We start from the raw sequence: 21,786 nt of genomic DNA, 5'->3' as shown, positions 1-21,786 counted from the left end.
ATCATCAACGAGAAGAGACCTATTCGGCCTGGAGATGTCGAAAACTCTTTAGACTAGGTTGCGAGTAAGCCCCAGGTAATTGAATCCTCATGCTCCCCCGGATACCGACGCTGACGTGAATCGATAGCCAGATGCTATACTGCGCAACCGTCCATTTCCGATTACACATTCTCATCCAAAACCATACTGCTCTGCGCACAGCTCCAATAACTCCACAAGTCGTCCATGGCTATAAAATCTACACGAAGCCAGCCCGTTGTGTTGCGGTCGTAACGTGTAGCCACGTATACCCGCGCTTTCATGGACGGACGATAGCCCGAGCGAGTGAGCATGATCCCGGCTTATAGCCGGACTGGCTAAGCTGGTTGACTGAGCACCATATCAATGGCCCTCCTCCGTGTTGCAAAGTATGCCTTGAACGAGAGCTGTGAAGCTCCTTTGGATCACTGAATGATATTTAGACAAGCATTCAGCGAAAGCTGACTCCAAATACCTTGCTACGCAACGAGAACCACGCCTCCGGCTTGGAATAGTCTGTTCACAGTCATGGCACGAGCACAAGAACAAGCGACGAGGTGACTTGAATACCTCCGCTCATTAGGTTGGAAACCATTCCACAAGAGAGAGTCTGAATCCCAGAGCCTGCGCGATGTGCTTTGCCCGTCCATGTCCATGACTGCGGCGCGAGGCTTCCCCTTGAAGCCCATTTGGCCCCTTCAGGTTCTTCGTTTGGTATGGCTTCTGAATCAGTCATTTGCGCCGTGGTCTTGTTGGACATCGCTTCGCTCACGAGGACAGTCGGTCGTCTAGTTCCATGGTGGACAGGCGAGATATCTCGGCGGACAAGTAGGAGCTTCCCTCTGGTCTGCTGTGCGATGTGTTTGGCACGCTGGATGGGAGGCTGCGCAGAAGGCTTCGTTAGCCTCGTGGTGATGAATTTCTCCCCTCCGGATGGAAGCGTCTGTTGAGACTGAGTCGAGACGGGGAGTTTTATGAAATACTGTGCAGATGCACTCATATGTGGGCGTCTCGAGGTGAGGCCGGAGAGTCTCCGTTAGTCGATGTAGGCTCTGCTTTGCAACTGGCAGAGTAAACACATTCCAAGTACAGTAAGAATCCATGCCTCGCGTCAGCTAGAGAGTAGGACGGTACGTGGTCGGAAGAGTGCCATAGGCTGAGCTGACGCGGAAAGGCGTAAGGTCATGCAAATGCGTATGAGTGGTGCGTTAGACAGAAGTAGTCCTTACTGGTATGATAATGTGTTCTACCCTGGATGCTTCACGGAGGAAGAGGATGTATGCGCGTGATTTGTATTTTGTTCCGGGATTTCTGAGATTGATTCCACGATGTTAATGAGCTGTATGTGAGATAGATAGACAACAAGACCTGAATGCATCTATCAAATGTCATATCTAAAATTCAGCACAGCAATAGACTTATGCATAGCATTAGTACATCCAAGCCCTGATGAATCCCATAACACAAAGATTTATAACATCGGGGAACACACACTGGAAGTATATCTATACTCTGACCAGGTGGTAGTTAAATGGCCATGAGAAAACACTCCCTTGGATGCAAACATAAACCTATTGCCACACTACATGCATGCAGTACATACACAAACGTCCCTACCATCCTTGAAGTGACAAGAAAAGAGAAACAAAACACAAGTTTCATATACATCCATCAAATGATCTGTCCATCGGGGCAAGAACAACCTGAAACCATATTGCCTCCTTCGAAAAGTCCCACCTTCGAAACAAGAGTCCAGAAAGCCGTTGAAGGATCCGAAACGTAGATCCAGGCCGCCGAGTCTAACAGCATCGACTGACACCTTTGACATTTGAGACACGGCACATAGGCAACAATGAGGACTCAAAACACTCCTAACACTCCTGACCAGGGTGGCTAGAGGGAGGATTTACCCAAGCGAAGGGGCCCGGGGGCAATCCTCAAGCTGACGTATTCTTGGCTCCATTATCAATAATATAATATCTTCTCGAAAGGAAAGGTAGATATTGAAGACCAAGAACGGTTTAGCAGTATCGCGGGCTATGCAAGTGGAGAGCACTATAAGACCAAGCCGTTGCGGGATTTGAACGATCTTCGATGTGAGTCGGTGATTGGGCTGGAAGGAGATGAAACATGTAAGAAGTGGGACTTTATTCGATTTATGGAAGCAAAAGGTCATGATTGCAGCTTATTAGCTTTGAGATTCGGAATCCTTGCAGGTGGTGGTGTTTCAGATTGACATTACTGTTATGGTTGACGCGTCGAGCGTCGTATAAAATTGATTGATTTATTCTATTGATTGGAGACAGGAACCCGCAAGAATCGGCGGTGCCCGACTCCGGGCGTCCTGTACTATTTCGAGACGGTGGGCGATGTTTTGCGAATTACTCTGTTTCACCGATTTGGACCTGGTACGTATGTATGGTTTACAGCGTTGGAAATAGATTGTCAGGCTGACATGGCTTACAGATGTCGAAGATGCTTTTGCTGTAATCCGATTCCAAGACCCTGCTGATGTCGGACAGACACCAGACAACTTCGAATTCGCCAAGCACTGGACCTTGGCAAAAGTACGATTTCTATTGACCATTACCCCTTCTACCAAATAAAGTTCTGTAGTTTTATGATAATAATAGCAAATGTAGTTATTCTATCAAGTACGAGTGTAGTATACCCAGAAACGCCGAGCAAATGGGATATGTGCATTTGGATATCGACAGCACCAGGCAGTCAACATAGGATAAGGTATGATATCGGGATTGTCTAACGAATCCGGTCCAGCTTGGCGCGGTTCATGGCAATTTGCTCGTCGACGAAATCGCTCTAAAGAAATTGTCAGCATAGTCCGATTCCAACAGATCGGAGAAGACTGTCTCACCTTGCCTGTGATACGTTCCAAGTGACGGTTCTGCTCGTCTAACTCCTTGCCCGTGGCTTTGGCGAGACCGTTCAGACGGCTTGCAGCACCGCCAAGCAGGTCCAAGTTTTGCTCGATCTCGTTCTCCATCGCTTCATCTTCGCTATCTGCCTCGAACTGATACTTCGCACGGTCGGCGACGTTGGTCCGGGTACGAGTAGACTGTTTGCTGGCATCCCTATCGATCTCCCGGAATGTGCGCTCCATGCGCTGGTTGGTCTTGAAGGCCTCGTTCCGTGTACCGTCGCGGGTCTCTCTCTCCTGTCGGTGGGTGTCGAGGATCCGCTCATCGCGCTCGCGCCGCCGCCGAGCACTGGTGAATGGATTGGACACGTGAACAGCAAACATGCTCTTGTTCAGGGTCTTGAGCTCCTTGGCCTTCTCCTCGGCGATCCGTCCCTCAATGGTCGCAACATCCAAGCTGGCCTCCGCATCGTGAATGCGTTCTCCCTGTGCGCCTAAACGAGCCAAAGTCTCCCGACCCGTCTCCTCGGCCTGTGCGGCAATGCGGAGGGCATTGCGGGTGGAAGCCACATCACCTTGCTTAATGAATCGGATGTCCTGCTTGATTGTCTGGATCTCTTCCTCCTCCTCTTCCTCGGCAGTCAGATGCCGTTCTTGATACGTAGATGTGTTATATTCGTTGCTGCCGCCTCCGTAGGCCGGCGAGCCCTCGGAGTAGGGAGGTGGGGGGCCACCCGCCTGTGGCTGTTGCTGTGCTCGTTCTTTCGCTCCTCCAAAAAGTGCATCTCTGTTGGCATCCGCGGCAGCAGGGTCGTTGGGATCGGTGCTGCCCAGTCCTCCGTAGCCGCCAGGGCCGTAGCGGGAGGCCGGCGCAGCATTGTTGGTGCTTCCACCAAAGCGATCAGATCCATAGCCACCCTGGTTTCCGTATCGGTTCGGCGCATATCCTTGCTTGTTGTCTCCGGGGATGCTGCTGGCGGGGCCAGGGGCGAATGCGGCGGCATCCTGTCCGGCTGGGATAGGGGCAACACCAGCCTGGATCTTGGCTTTCGTATAAGAGTCTATGGGAGTCGGTTTGGCGTAAGGGTTCGCGGGAGGAGCTGGGCTCTTGCTCTTCGATCGGGAGCCGAACAGTGCCAGGCGGTTGGAGGAGTCGTCGTCGGGTCCGTCCCCGGACTTTTTGAACAATCCCATGGCGGTAGAGCAGTGGACGGATTAGTTTAAAGTAAGAATGTCTGTAAATTAGGAAGGACAACAAATAAAGGGCGCCAGTTATCAGAAAGAGGACAGATATTGGGAGAATAAGAAAAAGGAGATGTAAGAGGGGCGAAGCGAAATGGAAAAGCGACAGGCAACGTTCAGGGGAGTAGTAACGCCTCAGGCACTATAATTGGATTTGGAGGGGAAGGCCTGAGACACAATGAAAAGCGGAGAGTATTTCTATTACCGAGGCTTTAGCTAGTGAACTCGAGGATAAAGGCTGTTATGACGGCCTTGATACGAGGGGGCCGTGACAGGCTGTGCTGAGACTAAGCCCAAGATGGCTAGTGCAGTGGCTGGACCCTTCCAAACCTCCGCCAAACCAAACCTTTGAATCAAATCAAACCAGCCAAACCAGCCAAACCAAACCGTCGCCGCCGGAAACGTCCGCGCGGATCTCCGTCATCACTCCCGAGTCCTGGTCTACACATCAGGAATGCTCATTGGCAGTCATGGCGCCGTATCCCGGGTCTGATGCAGACTATTTCAAGGATAAGGCGCGTAGGGATCTTTTGACCCTCCTCGAAGGCGTGAGTAAGGCTTGCTTCTACCTCTTGTCGCCTCGTGGCACTGGCTGAAACCCTTTGGCGCAGGTACGCGGTAAGAAGAACCTCATCGTCAGTCAAGACCTGGCTGGTCCAGTCGGGCTGTTCGTCAAGTTCTCTTTGCTCCAGGAGTACGGTGTAGATCGCGTTTTTCTGCTGGAAAATGGCAATGTGGACTCCTCTCAGCGCAATGTTGTCTTCCTAGCGCATGCCGAGAAGCTTCCTCAGGTGCGGGCTGTGGCAGGTATGTCGATTTCTTCCTGATGACCACCTCGTTGCCCCCTTTCGTAAAATCTCAGAATATCTCTTTCTGTGCTACGCTGGGGAGACTCGCTCGGGACAGACTGTAGATTACGCAGATTATCCTCTACTCTACGTAGTCGGTCGAAGGTTCCCATATACCAAACATTTGCAAGATACCAGCTCAGTCATAGGCTTTCTCTCTCCTTTACATGTCTGATTTGAGGGCCATCAGTATGAGCTAACATCTGTCTAGAACAAATCAAGCGCCTTCAGCGAAACGGCAACATTGAACATGAAATCTCCATTTTCTGGGTTCCGAGACGGACACTCGTAAGCAATACAATCCTCGAGGAAGCAGGCATCATCGGAGACGTGAACATTGCCGAATTTCCACTGTATTTCATGCCTTTGGAGCAAGATGTATTGTCGCTGGAGCTAGAGGACGCTTTTAGCGATCTTTACCTGGTAAGAAAGCCTGGTGCAACGTTTTTCTAAGGCCGAGTAACCAATGTTCGCGCAGCACAAGAATCCAGGATGCATCTTTCACTCCGCGAAGGCTCTCATGGACATCCAACAGAGACATGGATACTTCCCTCGCATCATCGGCAAAGGTGACCATGCACGACGACTAGCCGACCTCCTGCTCCGAATGAGAAAGGAGCTCGACGCTGAAGAAAGCTCAGGACTCGCCGGGGTGTCAGCTCGCGGTCTCTTGCCCAGCGCAACGACAGAGAGCCTCATAATCATCGACCGCGAAGTCGACTTCGGCACCCCTCTTCTAACCCAATTGACTTACGAAGGCCTCATCGACGAGACCGTCGGCATCAAGAATAACCAAGCCGACATCGACACCTCCATTGTCGGCGGCGCGACCACCGTGCCCCAAACGCAGGAGTCATCCAAAGGCCCGCAACCAGCCTCCTCTTCCAAACAACATCAAAAGCGCAAAATCCAGCTCGACTCCTCAGACCAGCTCTTCAGCCAACTGCGGGACGCCAACTTCGCCATCGTTGGCGACATTCTCAATAAAGTCGCGCGGCGCCTTGAGAGCGACTATGAGAGCCGGCACTCCGCCAAGACCACCACGGAGCTGCGCGAATTCGTCAACAAACTCCCCTCCTACCAACTCGAGCACCAGAGCCTCCGCGTACACACCAACCTCGCCGAGGAAATCATGCGCAACACGCGCGCCGACATCTTCCGCAAGCTCCTCGAGGTGCAGCAGAACTACGCCGCAGGCGCAGACCCGACCTACCACCACGACGCGGTGGAGGAGCTCATCGCCCGCGACGTGCCCCTCCCCGCCGTCCTGCGCCTCCTATGCCTCGAGTCCTGCATGTCTGGCGGACTCCGGCCGCGGGACCTCGAGAACCTCAAGCGGCAGATCGTCCAAGCCTACGGCCACCAGCACGTGCTGACCTTCTGCGCCCTCGAGAAGATGCAACTCCTCCAGCCACGCCCCTCCTCCACGCCCACGGCTCTCCTCCTCCCCACGGCCGCCACCACCACCACCTCCACAACCACGGGATCCCACCACCACCAGCAGAGCGCAAGCAGCCGCACCAACTACAACACCCTCCGCAAAACCCTGCGCCTCGTTGTCGAGGAAGTCAGCGAAAAGGATCCCAACGACGTGGCCTACGTGTACAGCGGCTTCGCGCCCCTAAGCATCCGACTGGTGCAGTGCGTGCTGCAGAAACCGTACGTCCTGTCCTTGGTGCGGGGCGGGCCCGTGGCGACTGTCGCGCCGAGCCCCGCCAGCGCCTCCTCGCCGGGCTGGCTCGGCTTCGAGGATGTGGTCAAGAGCGCCCGCGGCGCGACCTTCAGCATCGTGCAGAAAGGCGACGATAAGGCTGTGCGCGCCAGGCAGACTATCAGCGGCGCCCACGCCGTCAAGACCGTGTATGTCTTCTTCCTGGGCGGCATTACCTTCACCGAGATCGCTGCGTTGCGGTTCATCGCGGCCCAGGAGGCCCCGCGTCGGCGGATCGTGATCTGTACGACGGGTATTGTGAATGGGGATCGCATGATGGAGGCGGCGATTGAGAAGGGTAGTTTTGCGAAGGTTGCATAGGTGAGGTTGGGGGACGAGGTTGGAGGATTAATTGTTGTTTATGATGGCATAATAGCATGAACCCTTATGACTACTGTTCTGTCTGTAAAGCACAATCTTTATTGGAGGTGGGCACGTCTGTTGATGCTCTAACGTAGGCGTCTTGCGAGAGACCGAAGTACGATTAATCTATGAACAGCGACGCAACTAATATCTAAATCCTGAGTTTACACCCATCAGTCTTCCCTGGTATCTCTCCATCACTTCCCCAAGCTTCACCATAACACCCGCAGCCAACGTCCTCACATGCTCTCGTGGATCGCTCGAATCCTGCACGGCAGGTGTCCTCTCGAAGACCTCCCCCACCCAGTCGCGCAGCTCCACAACTTGAGTCGCGAACTCGGTGACCAGCCGCTCCTCGCCGGTTGTGCCGGACGCGACGTTCAGATCCACGACTGCGAGGAACAACGAGAGAAGCGCAGATAGAATACCTGGGTCTTCGGCGAGAGGGCGGCCGTGGAGCGACAGTAAGAACGACAGTGTTTCTTCGGTGACGTTGGGTAGATACGGTGTGTGAGGGCCCATAGTCGAGACGACAAGGGTGAGCGTTTGGACGAACAGGCACAGGAGATGGGGAACGTAGAATGGATTGTAGGAGGGAGCAGTCGATCTAACAAAAAAGAAAGCATGAAGGGTTAGTGGATTGTCAAAGGATTGGGCCGGAGATGAAGAGCTTACGAGCCAAACTGCAGCATCATCATTTCGAAACGACCCTTCAGAGGATAGAAGAATCCCTGCGACAGCACTTTGTACAGATCCTTGACCGTCGACTTCTGCCGCTGGGCTTCGCGCTGCTGGCGTCTCTTTTCCACCTCCATTCGGGTGGAAAATGTGCGCACCTTCAGCGCGCTGGGACCAGATAATGACTCTTCGGCACTAGCTGCGAGGGGCTCGAGGGAAGCCTGCGACAGGGATTTAGTGAGGCTTGCGATAGGCGACTCTGTTAAGTAAATGGCTTCTAGGCTGCTTGGCAACTTCCTTGACGGAAATGAGGCATCTGGTAAGGTCGGAAGGCCGAGGACTTTGGCATCTGCTTCGCCGTTGCCAGCTAGCTCGCGAGCGCTCAAGCCTAGTGCGGTCAGGACAGCAGAACGCTGAGGTTGAGAGAGGTCTCCGTCGAAGAATAGCGCCGAAAACCAGTGGCCCATTTTCAGCGGCTGCGAGACTATCAACGCGATCATGCTTTGAAGCTGGTATTCATGGAATTTAGGAAGTTTTCCTTGCTCCTGCATGCCCACCACCACGAGAGCTAATTCTTCTATGTTCTCAGCGAGCTCAGTACCAAACCCTGTCTTGCGTCGTATCAGGAAAGGAGCAGTAGAGACGGCTAGCTCGAAGCGTTCGATATTCTCCGTATCTCGTAGATACGTAATGAGATCGCGAATATACCTGAAGAGATAAGTGAGCTACACTGTGACAAGAGTTCCTGGCATGAGCTTACACTGGTGCTGTTGGTTTGTTCCTTTGAACCACTGTCGGATCGTCGTCGTCGTCCGAAAAGTCTTCGTCGGGCTTTTCGTAAGGGACGAGATCCTCATCTTCAGATTCTTCCTCGGAGTCCTCGATTTCTTCAATCGCAAGGATCTTGGCTGTTCTTGTGTTGACTTTCTTCGAGGAGCCTGCTCCCCTTGCGGAAGAGACCTTATGTGCGTGTGTTTGATGCGTTGGTGGTGTGCTTCTTTGAAGGAGCTTGATTGACTCAAGTGTCCCAACATTGTCCTGTGTATTGAGCAGGCTCAAATACCACATTGCTTCGCTACTTTCCATCTCTTCAAGGTCAAACTTCATACCTTTGCCTGCTGGTTCTATCAATTGCGAGATAGCGGTACCAATGAGCATCCCGAGAAAGCGAGCTCGCCCAGACGAAGCTGCCAGACGATTCGATACAGTGCTCAAAAATATCCCGGACCGTCCCACACGCATCACCTCGAGCGGATCGCTTTGCTGGAGATACCCGCAAGCCAATAGGATGACCTGAGTGTTTGCTAATATACGTCAGAAGGCATCAGATAGGCGGCGTAGGAACACAGTACCCTCTTGACATCTGATTGGCGTATGCTGGATGTAAAACTTGTCGCCGGACTGTCCGAGACTCTTCGTGACCAGAGAGACCATCAGATCTCGAGGATTTATGTCAGTATAGTAGCTAGTACGATGGTCCAGCGACTCTCACCTGTCGTATGAGCAAAGCCTGCTATTAGAGCGCGCCGTAGCTCGGCAGAGTGTATGGAGCCACCCTGCCCCTTTGAAAGCCATTCAATAATCTGTGCCTGTATATGCGGTCGGTCCTTTATGACCAGTGCGCACAAGGCTGCCACAGAACCAAGCACTTCTTGAGATACACCCTCTGTCTCACCAGGAATGATCGATGAGAAATGCTTCTTTTCAATATCCCTGAAAATGGCTTCTGCAAGTGCGATCTGCTCATTCAACCGGAGATGATTGAATAGGAGGCCATACTGTTGGAAATTTGTCTCCTGAACAAGTAGTCCCAAATAGATCTCTCGTACCAGCTGGTCTAAAAAGCAAGTTAGTTACTGAAAACACATTGACAGGACAAAGCATCTCACCAGTGTACCCAAGACTCAACGATCGTCCGGTCAACGTAGCCACAGATTTCCAGGCATCTTCCTTATCGAGAGCTATATTCGAGGCCATATGGCATATATTTGCGCCAATCCAGGATGCGTACTTGGGCCCCTCTCCCACCCAAGATAAAGAGTCAACTCCATCAAGGTCTTTGATCAGTGATATCGCTTCCGCAGCAGTCGATAGAATCCTACTAGCGGCAACGTGAGACAGCAACTCCCTCCATGCCACTTGCTTCTGGACTGAGTTGCGGTAAAGAGCTTCAATATCAACATATAGTCGATACATTAGATCATGCGGCTCTAATAAAGCACATATCACTGACAGTATGCCTCTAGTCTGAAGCTGATGGCCAGATGCATTCGCCTCTTGGGCAGATGACCGACAGGCGGTGATGAGAGAGCGAAGCTGGGTCAACAGGCAACTGATACCTGCGACGCTACTGAGACACCTCAGCAAGGCAGCGCGCAGCTTCGAACTCGACTTGGATCTTCTGGACTCCGCATGAAGGGCATCCCAGTGATTGGGAATTGTGACGGTGACCAGGACATTGAGGATCTGCGCTGTTTTGGGACCTGGAACACGTATGTCGAAACCTTCTATTTTAGCTTTCTTATTCGAAGGGTCAATTATTGCGAGAGTTTGAGTGAGCTGATCCTGGTCAGGCTTAGACTTGAGAAGCGCTAGTATACTCTCAGGTGACGAGGCATCCCGATCGAGTTCGGATGTAGCCCGCTTGTCGGAGGTGATGTCAGATTGTGACGGCTCGGCAGCAGCCGAGATAAGAGTTTCTCGATCAGGTGTGACCGTCTTCACGACTGTAAGAAGACTGTCCATTTCACGAGTGGGCAAATGGCCAGATTTGGATTGTGGTGTAAAAGAGCGAGTTTACTCCAGGTGGAAGGAGTTTGTATGGATTGCCGGATCACGTGAGGCGGCGGCGTTGTATTTGGGATCCCTCCACGATCGATGATTCAACTCCAACTTGCTACCCCTCGTCAACCTCGACTTCTTGTGTTGATCCTCGTCCGCAAATTTCCAAGACTCAGATACAAGAGGTTGAAATCCTGAAACACGACGAGATCATATCCTTCAGCTGGTTACTAGCGCAGGATCTAGATTGCAACGGATTATTGGTCGTATCCCGGCGGTACAAGTGAGATACACGCGCTCCATAAACCTGGAGTATCAACAGCCCCGGTGTACATTCTTTGGCTCTTTAGAGACTCGCCATAGCAAAATGGTTGCTATAGACCAGACGCTTCGATGGTGAGGTTTTCCAGACCGTTTGATCATGTTCATCGGTGCTAAATCTGGCCAGGAAGCACTTATATAATGTCTTAACAAGATCGGGCCCGTTCAGCGACGAAGACTGGGTTCCCGGACCAGAGACAATAAGCACTTTAGAGTCGTCTAAAATTCTGTAAGTAAAGGTGTCTGCATTGATCGTTGACTTCACTAACATGTAACAGAGTCATGTAAGTTCAGGATCGATGGCCATCAGTTCACTTAGAGCTAACTAGGCCGTCATAAGAGGCGCTGGAGGACTGGGATGTGAGATCTTGAAAAACCTGGCTTTATCAGGTTTCAAAGACATTCACGTCATTGACATGGGCGAGCCACCCTTCAGAAAATCTCGACATGAACACCAGCTAATCTACAAGTACAGACACTATTGATATCTCCAACTTGAACCGACAGTTCCTGTTCCGTCAAGTTGATATCGGCAAGCCTAAAGCCGAGGTTGCTGCCGCCTTTGTGGAAAGACGGGTCAAAGGAGTGAAGATCACGCCTTATGTTGGCAAGATCCAAGACAAAGATGAAGATTACTACATGCAGTTCAAGATCATCGTCTGTGGCCTCGACAGCATCGAAGCCCGACGATGGATCAACTCTACATTGGTTGGCATGGCCGATTTCGAGAACCCGGAGAGTCTGAAGCCGCTCATTGATGGCGGAACCGAAGGTTGGTATCTTTCCGTCTGTACACCCAGCTGAGGCTCATCGATGAACAGGATTCAAGGGCCAGGCTCGTGTGATCTTGCCGACGCTCTCCTCCTGCATCGAGTGCCAGCTGGACATGCATGCGCCACGACCTGCGGTGCCGCTTTGCACCATTGCGACCATTCCTCGCCAGCCCCAGCACTGCATCGAATGGGCCCACCAGATTGCCTGGCAGGAACAGCGTAAAGATGACGCATTCGACAGCGACGACCTGGAACATATCGGCTGGATCTACAACGCGGCGCTCGAACGGGGTAAGCAGTTCCATATCTCGGGAGTCACCTTTCAGATGACCCAAGGCGTGGTGAAGAATATCATCCCGGCCATTGCTTCGACCAATGCCGTCATCGCTGCCGCAACCACATCCGAAGCGCTGAAGATCGCCACCTCGTGCAACCCTTACTTGGAGAACTACATGATGTACGCTGGGGAGGAGGGCGTCTACACGTACACATTCGAGGCGGAGAAGAAACCTGATTGCCCAGTCTGTGGCAACCTTGCTCGGAGGATGACCGTGGATCCCAACATGACACTGGAGGCCTTCATTGAGACGCTGGGAGAGCGACCCGAAGCGCAGCTGAAGAAGCCCAGCATGCGGACCGAGGAGAAGACCCTCTACCAGCGGTTCCCTCCGCAGCTGGAGGAGCAGACCCGACCCAATTTAAAGCTCAAACTCGGTGATCTGATTGCAGACGGCCAGGAAATTGCAGTCAGTGACCCTGCCTATACCATCGATTTCCGGTACAGGCTAGACTTCAGCTAGGAGGGCGTACAGTAACCGGCTTGATCCGAGATTCATAATGATATAACTGTCATGCCTTTACGAGGAGTACACAATTCTCCGATGATGACCCATGTCAAGAAGTAGGAAATCAAATCTGCTTTTTCTATCTCGAAGTAGTTTCCCTGTCCAGACTCCCGACAAGTGTAAAGAAGGTTGAGTGACCAACTTTTCGTAAATGTACAAACGCAGAGAACAAAGCACGAGCACAACAAAAAAATCCAACGCCTGGCCAATGCATTATATAGCTTCAAATCATTTTACGACGAGGGGTGAACGAGGAAGACCGAATCAGCGCGCAAGGTCAACAAGGCCCCGCTTCCATCTCGCGCATTTCAGCTTCAGGACCTTCACGCTCTCCAAGAACAGAACGTCGCTGTCGAACTGGCCGACACTTTCCACGTTGAAGATGAAGTGATCACGAACGCGACCGAGCTTCACCTTGCCCTGGAACTCTTCGTGTCTCAGACACTCTCTGCTGACGGTATCCTTGAAGGCATCACGCACGACCGCCTTCATCTCGCCCTCGTGACCTTCGTATCCGCTTCCCTTCTGCGAAGCCTCCTCACGGGTAACCTGCTCAAGACCAATGACACCGGCGGGGAAGCACTTGACGAACTTCCTAGCATCCTCGCCGATGATGGGACGCTGGATGTTGATATGGGGGAGGAGACGGTACGTGGCGGTCGCGACCGGCGAGAACTTGGCATGATCCGCCCCAATGCCCTTGATGACGTGAAGTTCCATATCAATCTTCTGACCGGGGCGGAGCTTGGCGACCAGGATGTCAGGGTTCACGGGCTGAATGGCGTCGTCGCCCACGAAGAACTGCTCCTGACGACCGACGGGGTGGAAAGTGATGTCCTTGGCGTAGATGTGGGCGTTCTTGTAGAGCTTGCGGGGGTCGTCTTCCTTGGGATCCGCATTGGGGTTCTTTTCACACGTGACGTCCAGGCGCAGAACAATCGTGTTGTAGTCGCTGGGGGTGCTGCCGCCCTCCGGGTCGTCATCGGTGGGCTTCTTGAACCAGCGCATCCAATTGATACCCTCGACGGAGCCCTTGAGAGGAATCAGACCCAGACGTTGAGCGAGCACCTCATCCTGGATGACGGAGGTGTTGTTGTGGACGAAGACGAATTCGATGGCAATGCTGGGGACCTCGGCCATGAGAATGCGACGGAATGCATTGGCGATGGATGCATCGAGGCCGATCAGCGAGAACGAAGCTTCGAATTGGTCGTTCCGGTGGAATTCGACTTGGAAGTTCTATTCGCGAGTAGGATGTTAGCGCACGCGCGCAAAAGATAATTGCACTTGAGGATCTGAGCTGAAATTAGCTGACATACATCACGGAACTTCTCCAGGTTCCATTCGTGAGACTCGCCAGGCCAGTGACCGGGGAAATCTGTCGAAGCGAAGTTGGAGACGGTCTCGGGATTGATATCGACGATCTAGGATCGCAATTAGCATGGGTGATCGGGATAGCCGCTGAGAACAGATAAAAGAGTCTAGATCATACCCGTCTACGTTGGAGTTCCTCCTGCGAAGCGATGAGGGGTGCCATGATGGGCGAGAAAGGTGAGGGATTGAAGGTGGTGACGGAGGGACAATAATTTGAAGGGAACCTCAGAAAAGTTCTTTGACCGCAGCGGCAGTATTTTCTTCTGCCAAAAGGCGGAAAGGAGCGGGAGGGGGCTCCCACCGTTTATTCTGCACCCAGAGACAGTGGGTGTCGATGGCACTAGGGAGCCGCGCTATAGAGGGCGAGCGGGAGACCAACCAGAGACGGGCTGATGACCAGAGAGCTCCTCTCACGTGACTACCCAAAATGTATCTCGATTGGAAAGCGCAACCTCCAAGAAGGCGTCACTGAGTCCGCCTCAATCCCACCCCAATTCCCGCAACTCCCCCCTCCTTCCAACACCCCATTGTGTCTGGGCTGAGGGCCGCTCGCCTCTTCTCGTCCTCGTCCTTCTCCCCGCTCTTCCGAATGGCTGCTCCCTTCGCTCGCCTGGCGGGCAATGCGCCCAAAAGGCTTTGCCTTCGCCCCTCTACCTTCTCCAGAAACACTATCTCCAGATGCCGTTCGATCTCGACGACTCTTCCTCGCCGGCAGGCCGAGCCTACCAGCTACCAGGCGACCCGCCTCATTCCGACTGACCCGACCTTCACATCTTTTGCCAACAAGGAAGGCCATTCCGAAGACGAGTTCGCCGCCGACATGGAGTCCACGGACACAGGGGCTAATCGCAAGATTCGCCATTACACTGTCAACTTCGGTCCTCAGCACCCGGCTGCTCACGGTGTGCTTCGCCTGATTCTGGAACTCAATGGTGAAGAGATCGTCCGCGCAGATCCCCACGTTGGCTTGCTCCACCGCGGTACCGAGAAGTTGATAGAGTACAAGACTTACATGCAGGCGCTGCCGTACTTTGACCGATTGGATTACGTTTCCATGATGACCAACGAACAGTGCTTCTCCCTGGCTGTTGAGAAGCTCTTGAACGTTGAAATCCCCGAAAGAGCCAAGTGGATCCGTACCCTGTTTGGCGAGATCACCCGTATCCTGAACCACCTCATGTCCGTCCTTTCACACGCCATGGATGTTGGTGCTTTGACGCCTTTCTTGTGGGGTTTCGAAGAACGTGAGAAGCTCATGGTATGCAGCTCCTCTCGGGACCAATTGAGCTCTATTGAGCTAATATATGTTTGTCTGTCTTAGGAATTCTACGAGCGAGTTTCTGGTGCCCGTCTCCACGCTGCCTATGTCCGCCCCGGTGGTGTGTCCCAGGACATTCCTATCGGTCTCCTCGACGATATCTACCAGTGGGCTACCCAGTTCGGTGACCGTATCGACGAGACCGAGGAGCTGCTCACGGACAACCGCATTTGGAAGGCCAGAACCCAGGGTGTTGGTGTCGTTAGCGCCGCCGAGGCCTTGAACATGAGTTTCACCGGTGTCATGCTGCGTGGCTCCGGTGTTCCCTGGGATATCCGCAAGTCCCAGCCCTATGATGCCTATGACCAGGTTGAGTTCGACGTGCCCGTTGGTGTGAACGGTGACTGCTATGACCGTTACCTTTGCCGTATGGAGGAATTCCGACAGTCCCTCCGTATCATTCACCAGTGCTTGAACAAGATGCCCGCTGGCCCTGTCCGTGTTGAGGACTACAAGATCTCCCCTCCTCCTCGCGCCGCCATGAAGGAGAACATGGAGGCTCTGATCCACCACTTCCTGCTCTTCACCAAGGGTTACTCTGTGCCTCCTGGTGAGACCTACTCCGCCATTGAGGCCCCTAAGGGTGAGATGGGTGTGTTCCTGGTCAGTGACGGTAGCGAGAGACCCTACCGCTGCAAGATCCGTGCCCCTGGATTTGCCCACTTGGGTGGTTTCGACCAAGTGTCTCGTGGCCACTTGTTGGCCGATGCCGTCGCCATTATTGGTAAGTTGTGGAAACTTCGTCCCAGAAAGAGCGACCCCGCTAATTATCCTTTAGGTACCATGGATCTTGTGTTCGGTGAAGTCGATCGGTAGAAGTGGAATGAAGCGTCTCTGAATATCTTCAAGACCTGTAAAACAGCTCCAAGACACGTGATTCTGATATGTGGCTCATCATCAATTTCTTCTCAATTTAGAAGCGAATACAAATGACAAAGAGAAAAAAAGAACAATCGTCTATATCAATTATGTGTGAAGGATGTGTGTGGGACCAGGAGCTGGGATGATATATCAGTTGTACTCAGTTGGTTTTCATGGCGTTGAATGCTTGTTCTGTCTGATTTCCTATGTTGTCTGTTTCTCGTCTCGTCGTCCCCCACCGTGACCCATGTCCCAAGTTCTCGTTTATCTCTTTTACCATAACCCTGTGTATAGTGACACTCAAAATTATTCTTTTTTGATTACTCGTGACACTGGGAAACGATGGTAGCAGGTGAGAGGATGGAGATATGAGACGACGCTATATATTCAGCCGATCATTGCGGGTTAAGAGGGAGGACTGGGAGGAGTTGGGCGTGACCTGACCTGATCATCTTATATGTCACGTGTGGCTCGGAGTCAGGTGATGGCCTCTCGGGCGGCTTCCCCAGCCCCGGCAGCTGATCGACGGCCGGAGCTACTCTTTCCATACCTACTTCTTTTTGGAGACTCTCTTTTCTTCTCTGTTTCATACAATATCCTGCCTGGACTTTCGCTTGTTCTGTGTTCCCTTCTCCTTTTAAACACCCGCTAAACACCCGCCCAGAAACACAGAAACCGTCTTTTTCTGCTTGCCTTTCTCTTTTCAAGTGCATTTTCAAGACACCGTTTTTCTATCTCGCATCTCCCCACCCATACCAGACGTCATACATCTGTGCGTTGCCTCAATCAGACCGTACGACTCAACTTCGCAGAGCCTCAACGGCCAGTTTCTTGTCCTTTAAATCGGGTTTGGTGTCTTGGGCTTCTGAGCCCGCCTTGTCCAAGGCTTCCTGTCCAAGATGTTCGCTACAAAGCGCCTGAGCAAGGTATGTTCCCCCGTGTCTTTGCGACAACCACTTTTCTCCGCTAACGTTACACCGTCGCAGGAGCTTATCAAGGTAATAATTTCTCCGAAACCTTCAAAATTGTTCGCCGACACATGCAGCAAACAACAACCTCATTGCCCTCTTCTTTTCCTTTGCAAGAAGTTCGCGGCATAAGGAGTGCAACACCGAAGCTAACATCGCAAACCCTGCGCCTTGATAGATTAAAGAACACCTACCACCTGGAATCTCCATTGTCAAATCCGACACCCTCGAAGAATGGCTTATGGACATCAAAGTTCTCGACGAGAACCCGCTCTATCTCAACCAAACCTACCGTCTCAAATTTACCTTCAACAACAAATACCCAATTGGTGAGTTGGGTTTTTCTCCCCCCCCCCCCCCCCCTCCCCTGTGGATGTCACACCCCGCATCCACTCCGATGCGCCAACCCCGCGTCTCCGAATAACCCCGCCACCGCTCACTCCCTTCTCCCCCTTCCTTCGAGGATCCCCTTTTATTAACGTTTTCTTTCTCATTCATAAACAAAAGAACCCCCAGAAGTTCAATTTATCGAATTACCCACCACATCCGATACCCCGCGCCCGATCCCCATTCACCCGCACATCTACAGCAACGGAATCATCTGCCTCGATCTCCTCAGCTCGGCCGGCTGGTCGCCCGTGCAGACGGTCGAGAGCGTCTGCATGAGTATCCAAAGCATGCTCACGGCGAACAGCCGCAACGAACGACCACCGGGCGACCAGGACTTCGTTTCGTACAACCGGCGGCGGCCCAGAGATATCAATTTCATGTACGATGATGATAATGTATAGCGGGCTGTGCTCGGGTAAGCCGTGCTCGGAGCAATTGAAGAAAACAATGATGATACCTCTCGAACGGGAAAGGGAAGATCGATGGGATCGGATGGATGGAATCTTTGACATTATGTCGAAATATTTAATTGGAACCCCACTCGGGGTCTTGTTTGGCAACTTTACCTATCTATTGTTCGGTGTCTAGCTGCATGGGGGCATTGGCGCGGATTACTTTTCTTTTATTATCTTGATCTACTTGAAAGGAATCATAACAGAGAGGGGTGAGGGGAGTGAATTCTCATCACTTTTCCTGCGGGAGTGCTGAAGTCTTCTCTTGTTCTCTTGTGCCTGGAGCCCAACATTCAGTCTTATATCGTTCCTCCCGGACTCTCGGTGTTCCACCAAGATGACTTGCTCGTGGTACCGTGGACCTCCCCACCCCCTGCGGCTCTCGTTGACGGAGTCGACATCTTCGAATTTCCCCTCTCATCCCCGAATTCTTCCACATCTCCACTGTCAAAGTTCCTGTATTCTCCTCAATCCTCGCGATGAGTCCTCAAAAATATACTTCGTACTTTCCCTACTCCCCCAAAAATACCTAGATATGAACTTCACTCTGCGAATCCGTGAGTAGATCGGTTAAATCGTACGCTCCTTGTACACAAGTCCCTAAACATTTAAACCCAAGAATGGAAGACCGCCATGCACGGAACAATATTAAGATTCTCGTTCACCGAAAGGGACACATCATCACTAGAAGACCAGAACTATGGACGGGGAATCATTGGAGATAAAAAGGAAATTCACAGCGGGGAAGAAGAGGGCGGGCATTTTCAATGGTGTCCAAAAATCAAGGGCTCCAAGAAGACAAGCATAAATGACGCAGAGATGGTTAGGTAGAGTTGGAGATATGGCACACAGATACACACACCCTCTCTTGCCCTCTTTTTGGAACAAAGACTTCTGTAAGTGGACTTTGCCAGAGGAGGAAGAACAGGCAGGGAAGAGTCGAAACCATTCAGGCATGGGGGGTCTTCTCGCGCGCTTCGCGCTCGATCCGCTCCCGCTCCTCGGTTTCCTTCTGCTCGCGCACCTTGGCCAGCACGACTTCGCGGAAGATGGCGCCGCGGGCGACCTTGCTGAGGCTGCGCTTCTTGCGACTGGCGGCGTCGCTCTCGGGGGACGACGGGGCGGATTTGCCGTTGGGAGAGGCGGGGTCGGTGGAGTTGGTGGAGGCGGCGTCGTCGCCCGAGGCCATCTCGACGGCGCTGGGGATGTCGTCGTCGTCCTCCTCCTGCATCTTGAGCGACTCGATGCGGTTGGCCAGCTTGATGATCTCGATGCCGCGGCGGAGGCGCGAGCGTGCGATGTAGGCGCGGATCTCGGGCAGCAGGTCGCGGTCGCTGGCGGTCTCGCCGGTCAGCCAGGGGTGCTTCAGGGCGTCCTCGGAGGTGACACGCTTGGCGGGGTCCGGCTGCAGCATCGTGAGGATGAAGTCCTTGGCGTCCTGGGAGACATCGCGCCAGTAGCGCTCGTGGAAGATGATGCGGCCCGTGCGGCACTCCTCGATCAGGTCGGACAGGTTCTCGGACCGGAACGGTGAGTAACCGCAAAGCAGGGTGTAGGTGATAACTCCGAGGGACCACATGTCGACGGCCTTGCCGTGGCCCTTCTTCAGCATCACTTCGGGCGCCGCGTAACCAAAGGATCCCGCCATGCTGGTCAGGACTTCGCTGGGGCTGTCCAACATCTTCGCGATACCGAAATCGGCCAATACCAACGGAGAATCGGGGGCAGGGGTGAGGTACAGGAGGTTCTCAGGTTTCAGATCTATCGCAAGCTGAAGTCAGCTTCTCCGCGCGACGACACGTGGGAGGACCGAAAATAACCAACCTCTGTGGACAATGTTCCGCTCGTGCAGGTAATGCACTGCGCCGAGCACCTGCCGGATGACTCGAGAGGCATCCTTTTCTGTGAACTTTCCGTACTCGCAAATGCGATCGAACAACTCCCCACCAGTGGCCAGTTGTGTGACGATGTAGAACTTGTCCTGTCGAACCGTTAGGCTTACAGGAATACACGCGCGCAATTCTGGGTGAGACCGACTTTCGATTCAAACCAATCGACGAAGTGGACGATGTTGGGGTGGTTTAATGCTTGCAGCATCTCCAGCTCATCATAGACCATGCGTTCATTGCCCCGGACGTTCTTCTTCAGAATGATCTTGATCGCGACCTTGCCTTTGCTGCTATCTGCCTCCCGGACGATACCATATGTGCCAGCACCGAGCGTTCTTCCGAATTTGTAGTGGGATCTATACAAAAGAGAAAGGATACGTTATTATGACTGCCACATGATAGAGTAATCCTGGGAGGGAGAGTGCGGGGCCCGTACTTCTTCTCGTAACTCTCTGGCTGTCCAGACAGCTTGTTGAGCATATTAGAGACTAGATTCGGAAAGCATTGAATTAGCACATAGTTGCCGAAGACTTTGCTATGCCGGCAAGTCAAAGGCAGGCTGTCAACCGCCCTCGAGGCAAGAAGGATGGAAAGGGAAGAGAAAATGGAGACGACCAAGCCGTCTCACGAGATTGGCGGACCAAGAAAACAGATCAGCAGAAGGAATCCGCCCCAGAGCCGAACACTAGGGTCACAGATGACGGTGATGGGGAATGAGGTTGTCATCTCTGCTGAGGCTTGACCGGCCCAGGACACGAGCGAGACAGAACAAAGGCGCGATAGCGCTTCCGAGGGCAAGTGAAGCTACGGCGAGGCGCAGACCATGCGGGTATTGAAGGAGTATTAAGGACTAGAAAGCAAACTAGAAGAAAACGGAGGACGTACAACTCATCTTGACTGAGAATCAGGCTGTCGTCCAAGCCTAGGGATCTAAAAAGTAGTGTGCGGTGGGCTCTGGCCAGCGAGCGCGAAGAGCTGATAGGAAACCCCGCACGTGAGAGAAGTAGCGGGGCGGTTCAAACGAGGTCGGCGGACGACCACGTTGGGAGATCGTGGGAAAGAGATTGGGCTAAATGAGCAAGAAGACGACTTTGTAAGTAAGTGATACGATGGCTATAATTATGTATGTGAGGTAGGAGAGTTTGGGAAGGAGAGACGCTAGATTGCGGGTGAGCGATAAGGGGGAGTGGAGGAGGAGAGATGGAGGAGAGATGGAGGAGGGGGAAAAGTGTAAAAAAGAGGTGTAAACATGAGGCAGCGGGAAGGTGGTGTACAGTACAGTAACCTGTTGGTCGCGGATGCACGTGCAAGGCAAGGCAATGCAATGCAGAGAAACAGTCAAGGAAGGAATCCGGGATATAAAATGTTGTTAAGAATTGAATGAAAAAGAAGAGATAGCGAGGATTAAAACAGAAAAAGAGACAGCAGGGAGAGAGAAACCGACAGGCAGAAAGTAGATTAGTTGTTCTGGACCAGGTGATAGTTAGAGTTTAGCCCGTGGGAATGTTTCGAGCACAGCCACTCAACCGACTTGCAGTCTACAAGGCTGCCACATAAGTCTCTCCTCCCCACCACTAACGCGTGGACCAACGTAAACTTCAATCTCCCAAACTTCCCCTGTTTGTTCTCTCCCCATGATTCATCTTCCCTCGTTGTCGACTCAGAGTCTCGACGAAACACAATTCCCAGTCCAAATATATCTGTCCAATACAAAACTCCTGAACCTGAACAGTTGCCAGCCTTACCAATCAGGCAGCCACCTCCCACCCCCAATCTGAAACCGCCAGTCCCTGACGCTAACTCAGCCCTGTAATCTCTCCGATCCTCTCTCCAATATCGATTGTCTCGCACGCGGTTCTCAAGTCGCCCCTCCCTCAATATCAAAAAAGGGTCAAATAGTAAATAGTAAGACATCCACGACAGCCGCATCCACCGTGACTGTGCTGAAGACTGGATCCAATTTGTCGACTCCAATCTGTTCAACATGTCCGTGATTTACCGATAGCCTAAATTTAGCGATTCGTACTCGTAGAGAACGGGCTACTTCCGGCCCCCTAAAACGGATCTGTTCTTGCG

At 52.6% G+C, this 21,786-nt stretch overlaps 9 protein-coding genes across 9 annotated transcripts; 4 read left to right on the top strand and 5 right to left on the bottom strand.

Annotated features, from left to right (window-relative positions):
* Positions 1–438: 438 nt before the first annotated feature.
* On the bottom strand, positions 439–1,148 carry BO97DRAFT_26209 (uncharacterized protein). The gene has a single exon (XM_025690912.1). The coding sequence runs from the start codon at positions 1,016–1,018 to the stop codon at positions 545–547; it is 474 nt and encodes a 157-aa protein (XP_025552952.1). The 5' UTR covers positions 1,019–1,148; the 3' UTR covers positions 439–544.
* A 1,480-nt stretch (positions 1,149–2,628) lies between these two features.
* On the bottom strand, positions 2,629–4,233 carry BO97DRAFT_469472 (putative plasma membrane SNARE protein (Sec9)). Its single transcript, XM_025699848.1, has 2 exons — positions 2,894–4,233; positions 2,629–2,838 (listed from the first exon to the last, which is right to left on the bottom strand). Exons 1-2 carry the CDS (start codon positions 4,088–4,090, stop codon positions 2,779–2,781), a joined length of 1,257 nt encoding a protein of 418 aa, XP_025552951.1. The 5' UTR covers positions 4,091–4,233; the 3' UTR covers positions 2,629–2,778.
* A 375-nt stretch (positions 4,234–4,608) lies between these two features.
* BO97DRAFT_469471 (Sec1 family protein) lies at positions 4,609–7,082 on the top strand (the record flags this gene model as incomplete). Its single annotated transcript, XM_025699847.1, has 4 exons — positions 4,609–4,686; positions 4,750–4,945; positions 5,198–5,409; positions 5,465–7,082. The coding sequence occupies 4 exons, from the start codon at positions 4,609–4,611 to the stop codon at positions 7,016–7,018; spliced, it is 2,040 nt and encodes a 679-aa protein (XP_025552950.1). The 3' UTR covers positions 7,019–7,082.
* Positions 7,083–7,194: 112 nt separating this feature from the next.
* Positions 7,195–10,504, bottom strand: BO97DRAFT_387724 (telomere length regulation TEL2 family protein). Its single transcript, XM_025693609.1, has 6 exons — positions 9,628–10,504; positions 9,231–9,575; positions 9,091–9,177; positions 8,499–9,042; positions 7,736–8,446; positions 7,195–7,667 (listed from the first exon to the last, which is right to left on the bottom strand). The coding sequence occupies exons 1-6, from the start codon at positions 10,481–10,483 to the stop codon at positions 7,205–7,207; spliced, it is 3,006 nt and encodes a 1,001-aa protein (XP_025552949.1). The 5' UTR covers positions 10,484–10,504; the 3' UTR covers positions 7,195–7,204.
* Positions 10,505–10,638: 134 nt separating this feature from the next.
* BO97DRAFT_469469 (NEDD8-activating protein UBA3) lies at positions 10,639–12,518 on the top strand. Its single transcript, XM_025699846.1, has 6 exons — positions 10,639–10,915; positions 10,968–11,069; positions 11,119–11,124; positions 11,181–11,260; positions 11,316–11,612; positions 11,662–12,518. The coding sequence occupies exons 1-6, from the start codon at positions 10,887–10,889 to the stop codon at positions 12,411–12,413; spliced, it is 1,266 nt and encodes a 421-aa protein (XP_025552948.1). The 5' UTR covers positions 10,639–10,886; the 3' UTR covers positions 12,414–12,518.
* Positions 12,519–12,528: 10 nt separating this feature from the next.
* On the bottom strand, positions 12,529–14,033 carry BO97DRAFT_387719 (DNA-directed RNA polymerase core subunit RPC40). Its single transcript, XM_025693608.1, has 3 exons — positions 13,951–14,033; positions 13,778–13,882; positions 12,529–13,697 (listed from the first exon to the last, which is right to left on the bottom strand). The coding sequence occupies exons 1-3, from the start codon at positions 13,993–13,995 to the stop codon at positions 12,723–12,725; spliced, it is 1,125 nt and encodes a 374-aa protein (XP_025552947.1). The 5' UTR covers positions 13,996–14,033; the 3' UTR covers positions 12,529–12,722.
* Positions 14,034–14,308: 275 nt separating this feature from the next.
* Positions 14,309–16,410, top strand: BO97DRAFT_442107 (NADH-quinone oxidoreductase subunit D). Its single transcript, XM_025698229.1, has 3 exons — positions 14,309–15,090; positions 15,154–15,874; positions 15,929–16,410. Exons 1-3 carry the CDS (start codon positions 14,422–14,424, stop codon positions 15,964–15,966), a joined length of 1,428 nt encoding a protein of 475 aa, XP_025552946.1. The 5' UTR covers positions 14,309–14,421; the 3' UTR covers positions 15,967–16,410.
* A 407-nt stretch (positions 16,411–16,817) lies between these two features.
* Positions 16,818–17,964, top strand: BO97DRAFT_26093 (ubiquitin-conjugating enzyme E2). Its single transcript, XM_025690907.1, has 4 exons — positions 16,818–16,937; positions 16,998–17,009; positions 17,158–17,308; positions 17,496–17,964. The coding sequence occupies exons 1-4, from the start codon at positions 16,911–16,913 to the stop codon at positions 17,768–17,770; spliced, it is 465 nt and encodes a 154-aa protein (XP_025552945.1). The 5' UTR covers positions 16,818–16,910; the 3' UTR covers positions 17,771–17,964.
* An 806-nt stretch (positions 17,965–18,770) lies between these two features.
* On the bottom strand, positions 18,771–20,602 carry BO97DRAFT_413010 (serine/threonine-protein kinase; the record flags this gene model as incomplete). The annotated part of the gene is made up of 5 exons (XM_025696267.1): positions 18,771–19,582; positions 19,646–19,802; positions 19,859–20,066; positions 20,147–20,198; positions 20,596–20,602. The coding sequence occupies 5 exons, from the start codon at positions 20,600–20,602 to the stop codon at positions 18,771–18,773; spliced, it is 1,236 nt and encodes a 411-aa protein (XP_025552944.1).
* Positions 20,603–21,786: the final 1,184 nt, after the last annotated feature.

The sequence above is a fragment of the Aspergillus homomorphus genome, assembly GCF_003184865.1.
Source record: "Aspergillus homomorphus CBS 101889 unplaced genomic scaffold BO97scaffold_11, whole genome shotgun sequence".
Lineage (NCBI taxonomy): Eukaryota > Fungi > Ascomycota > Eurotiomycetes > Eurotiales > Aspergillaceae > Aspergillus > Aspergillus homomorphus.
Note: the sequence above shows the minus strand (reverse complement) of the source record. Positions and strands in the feature narration are given on the sequence as shown.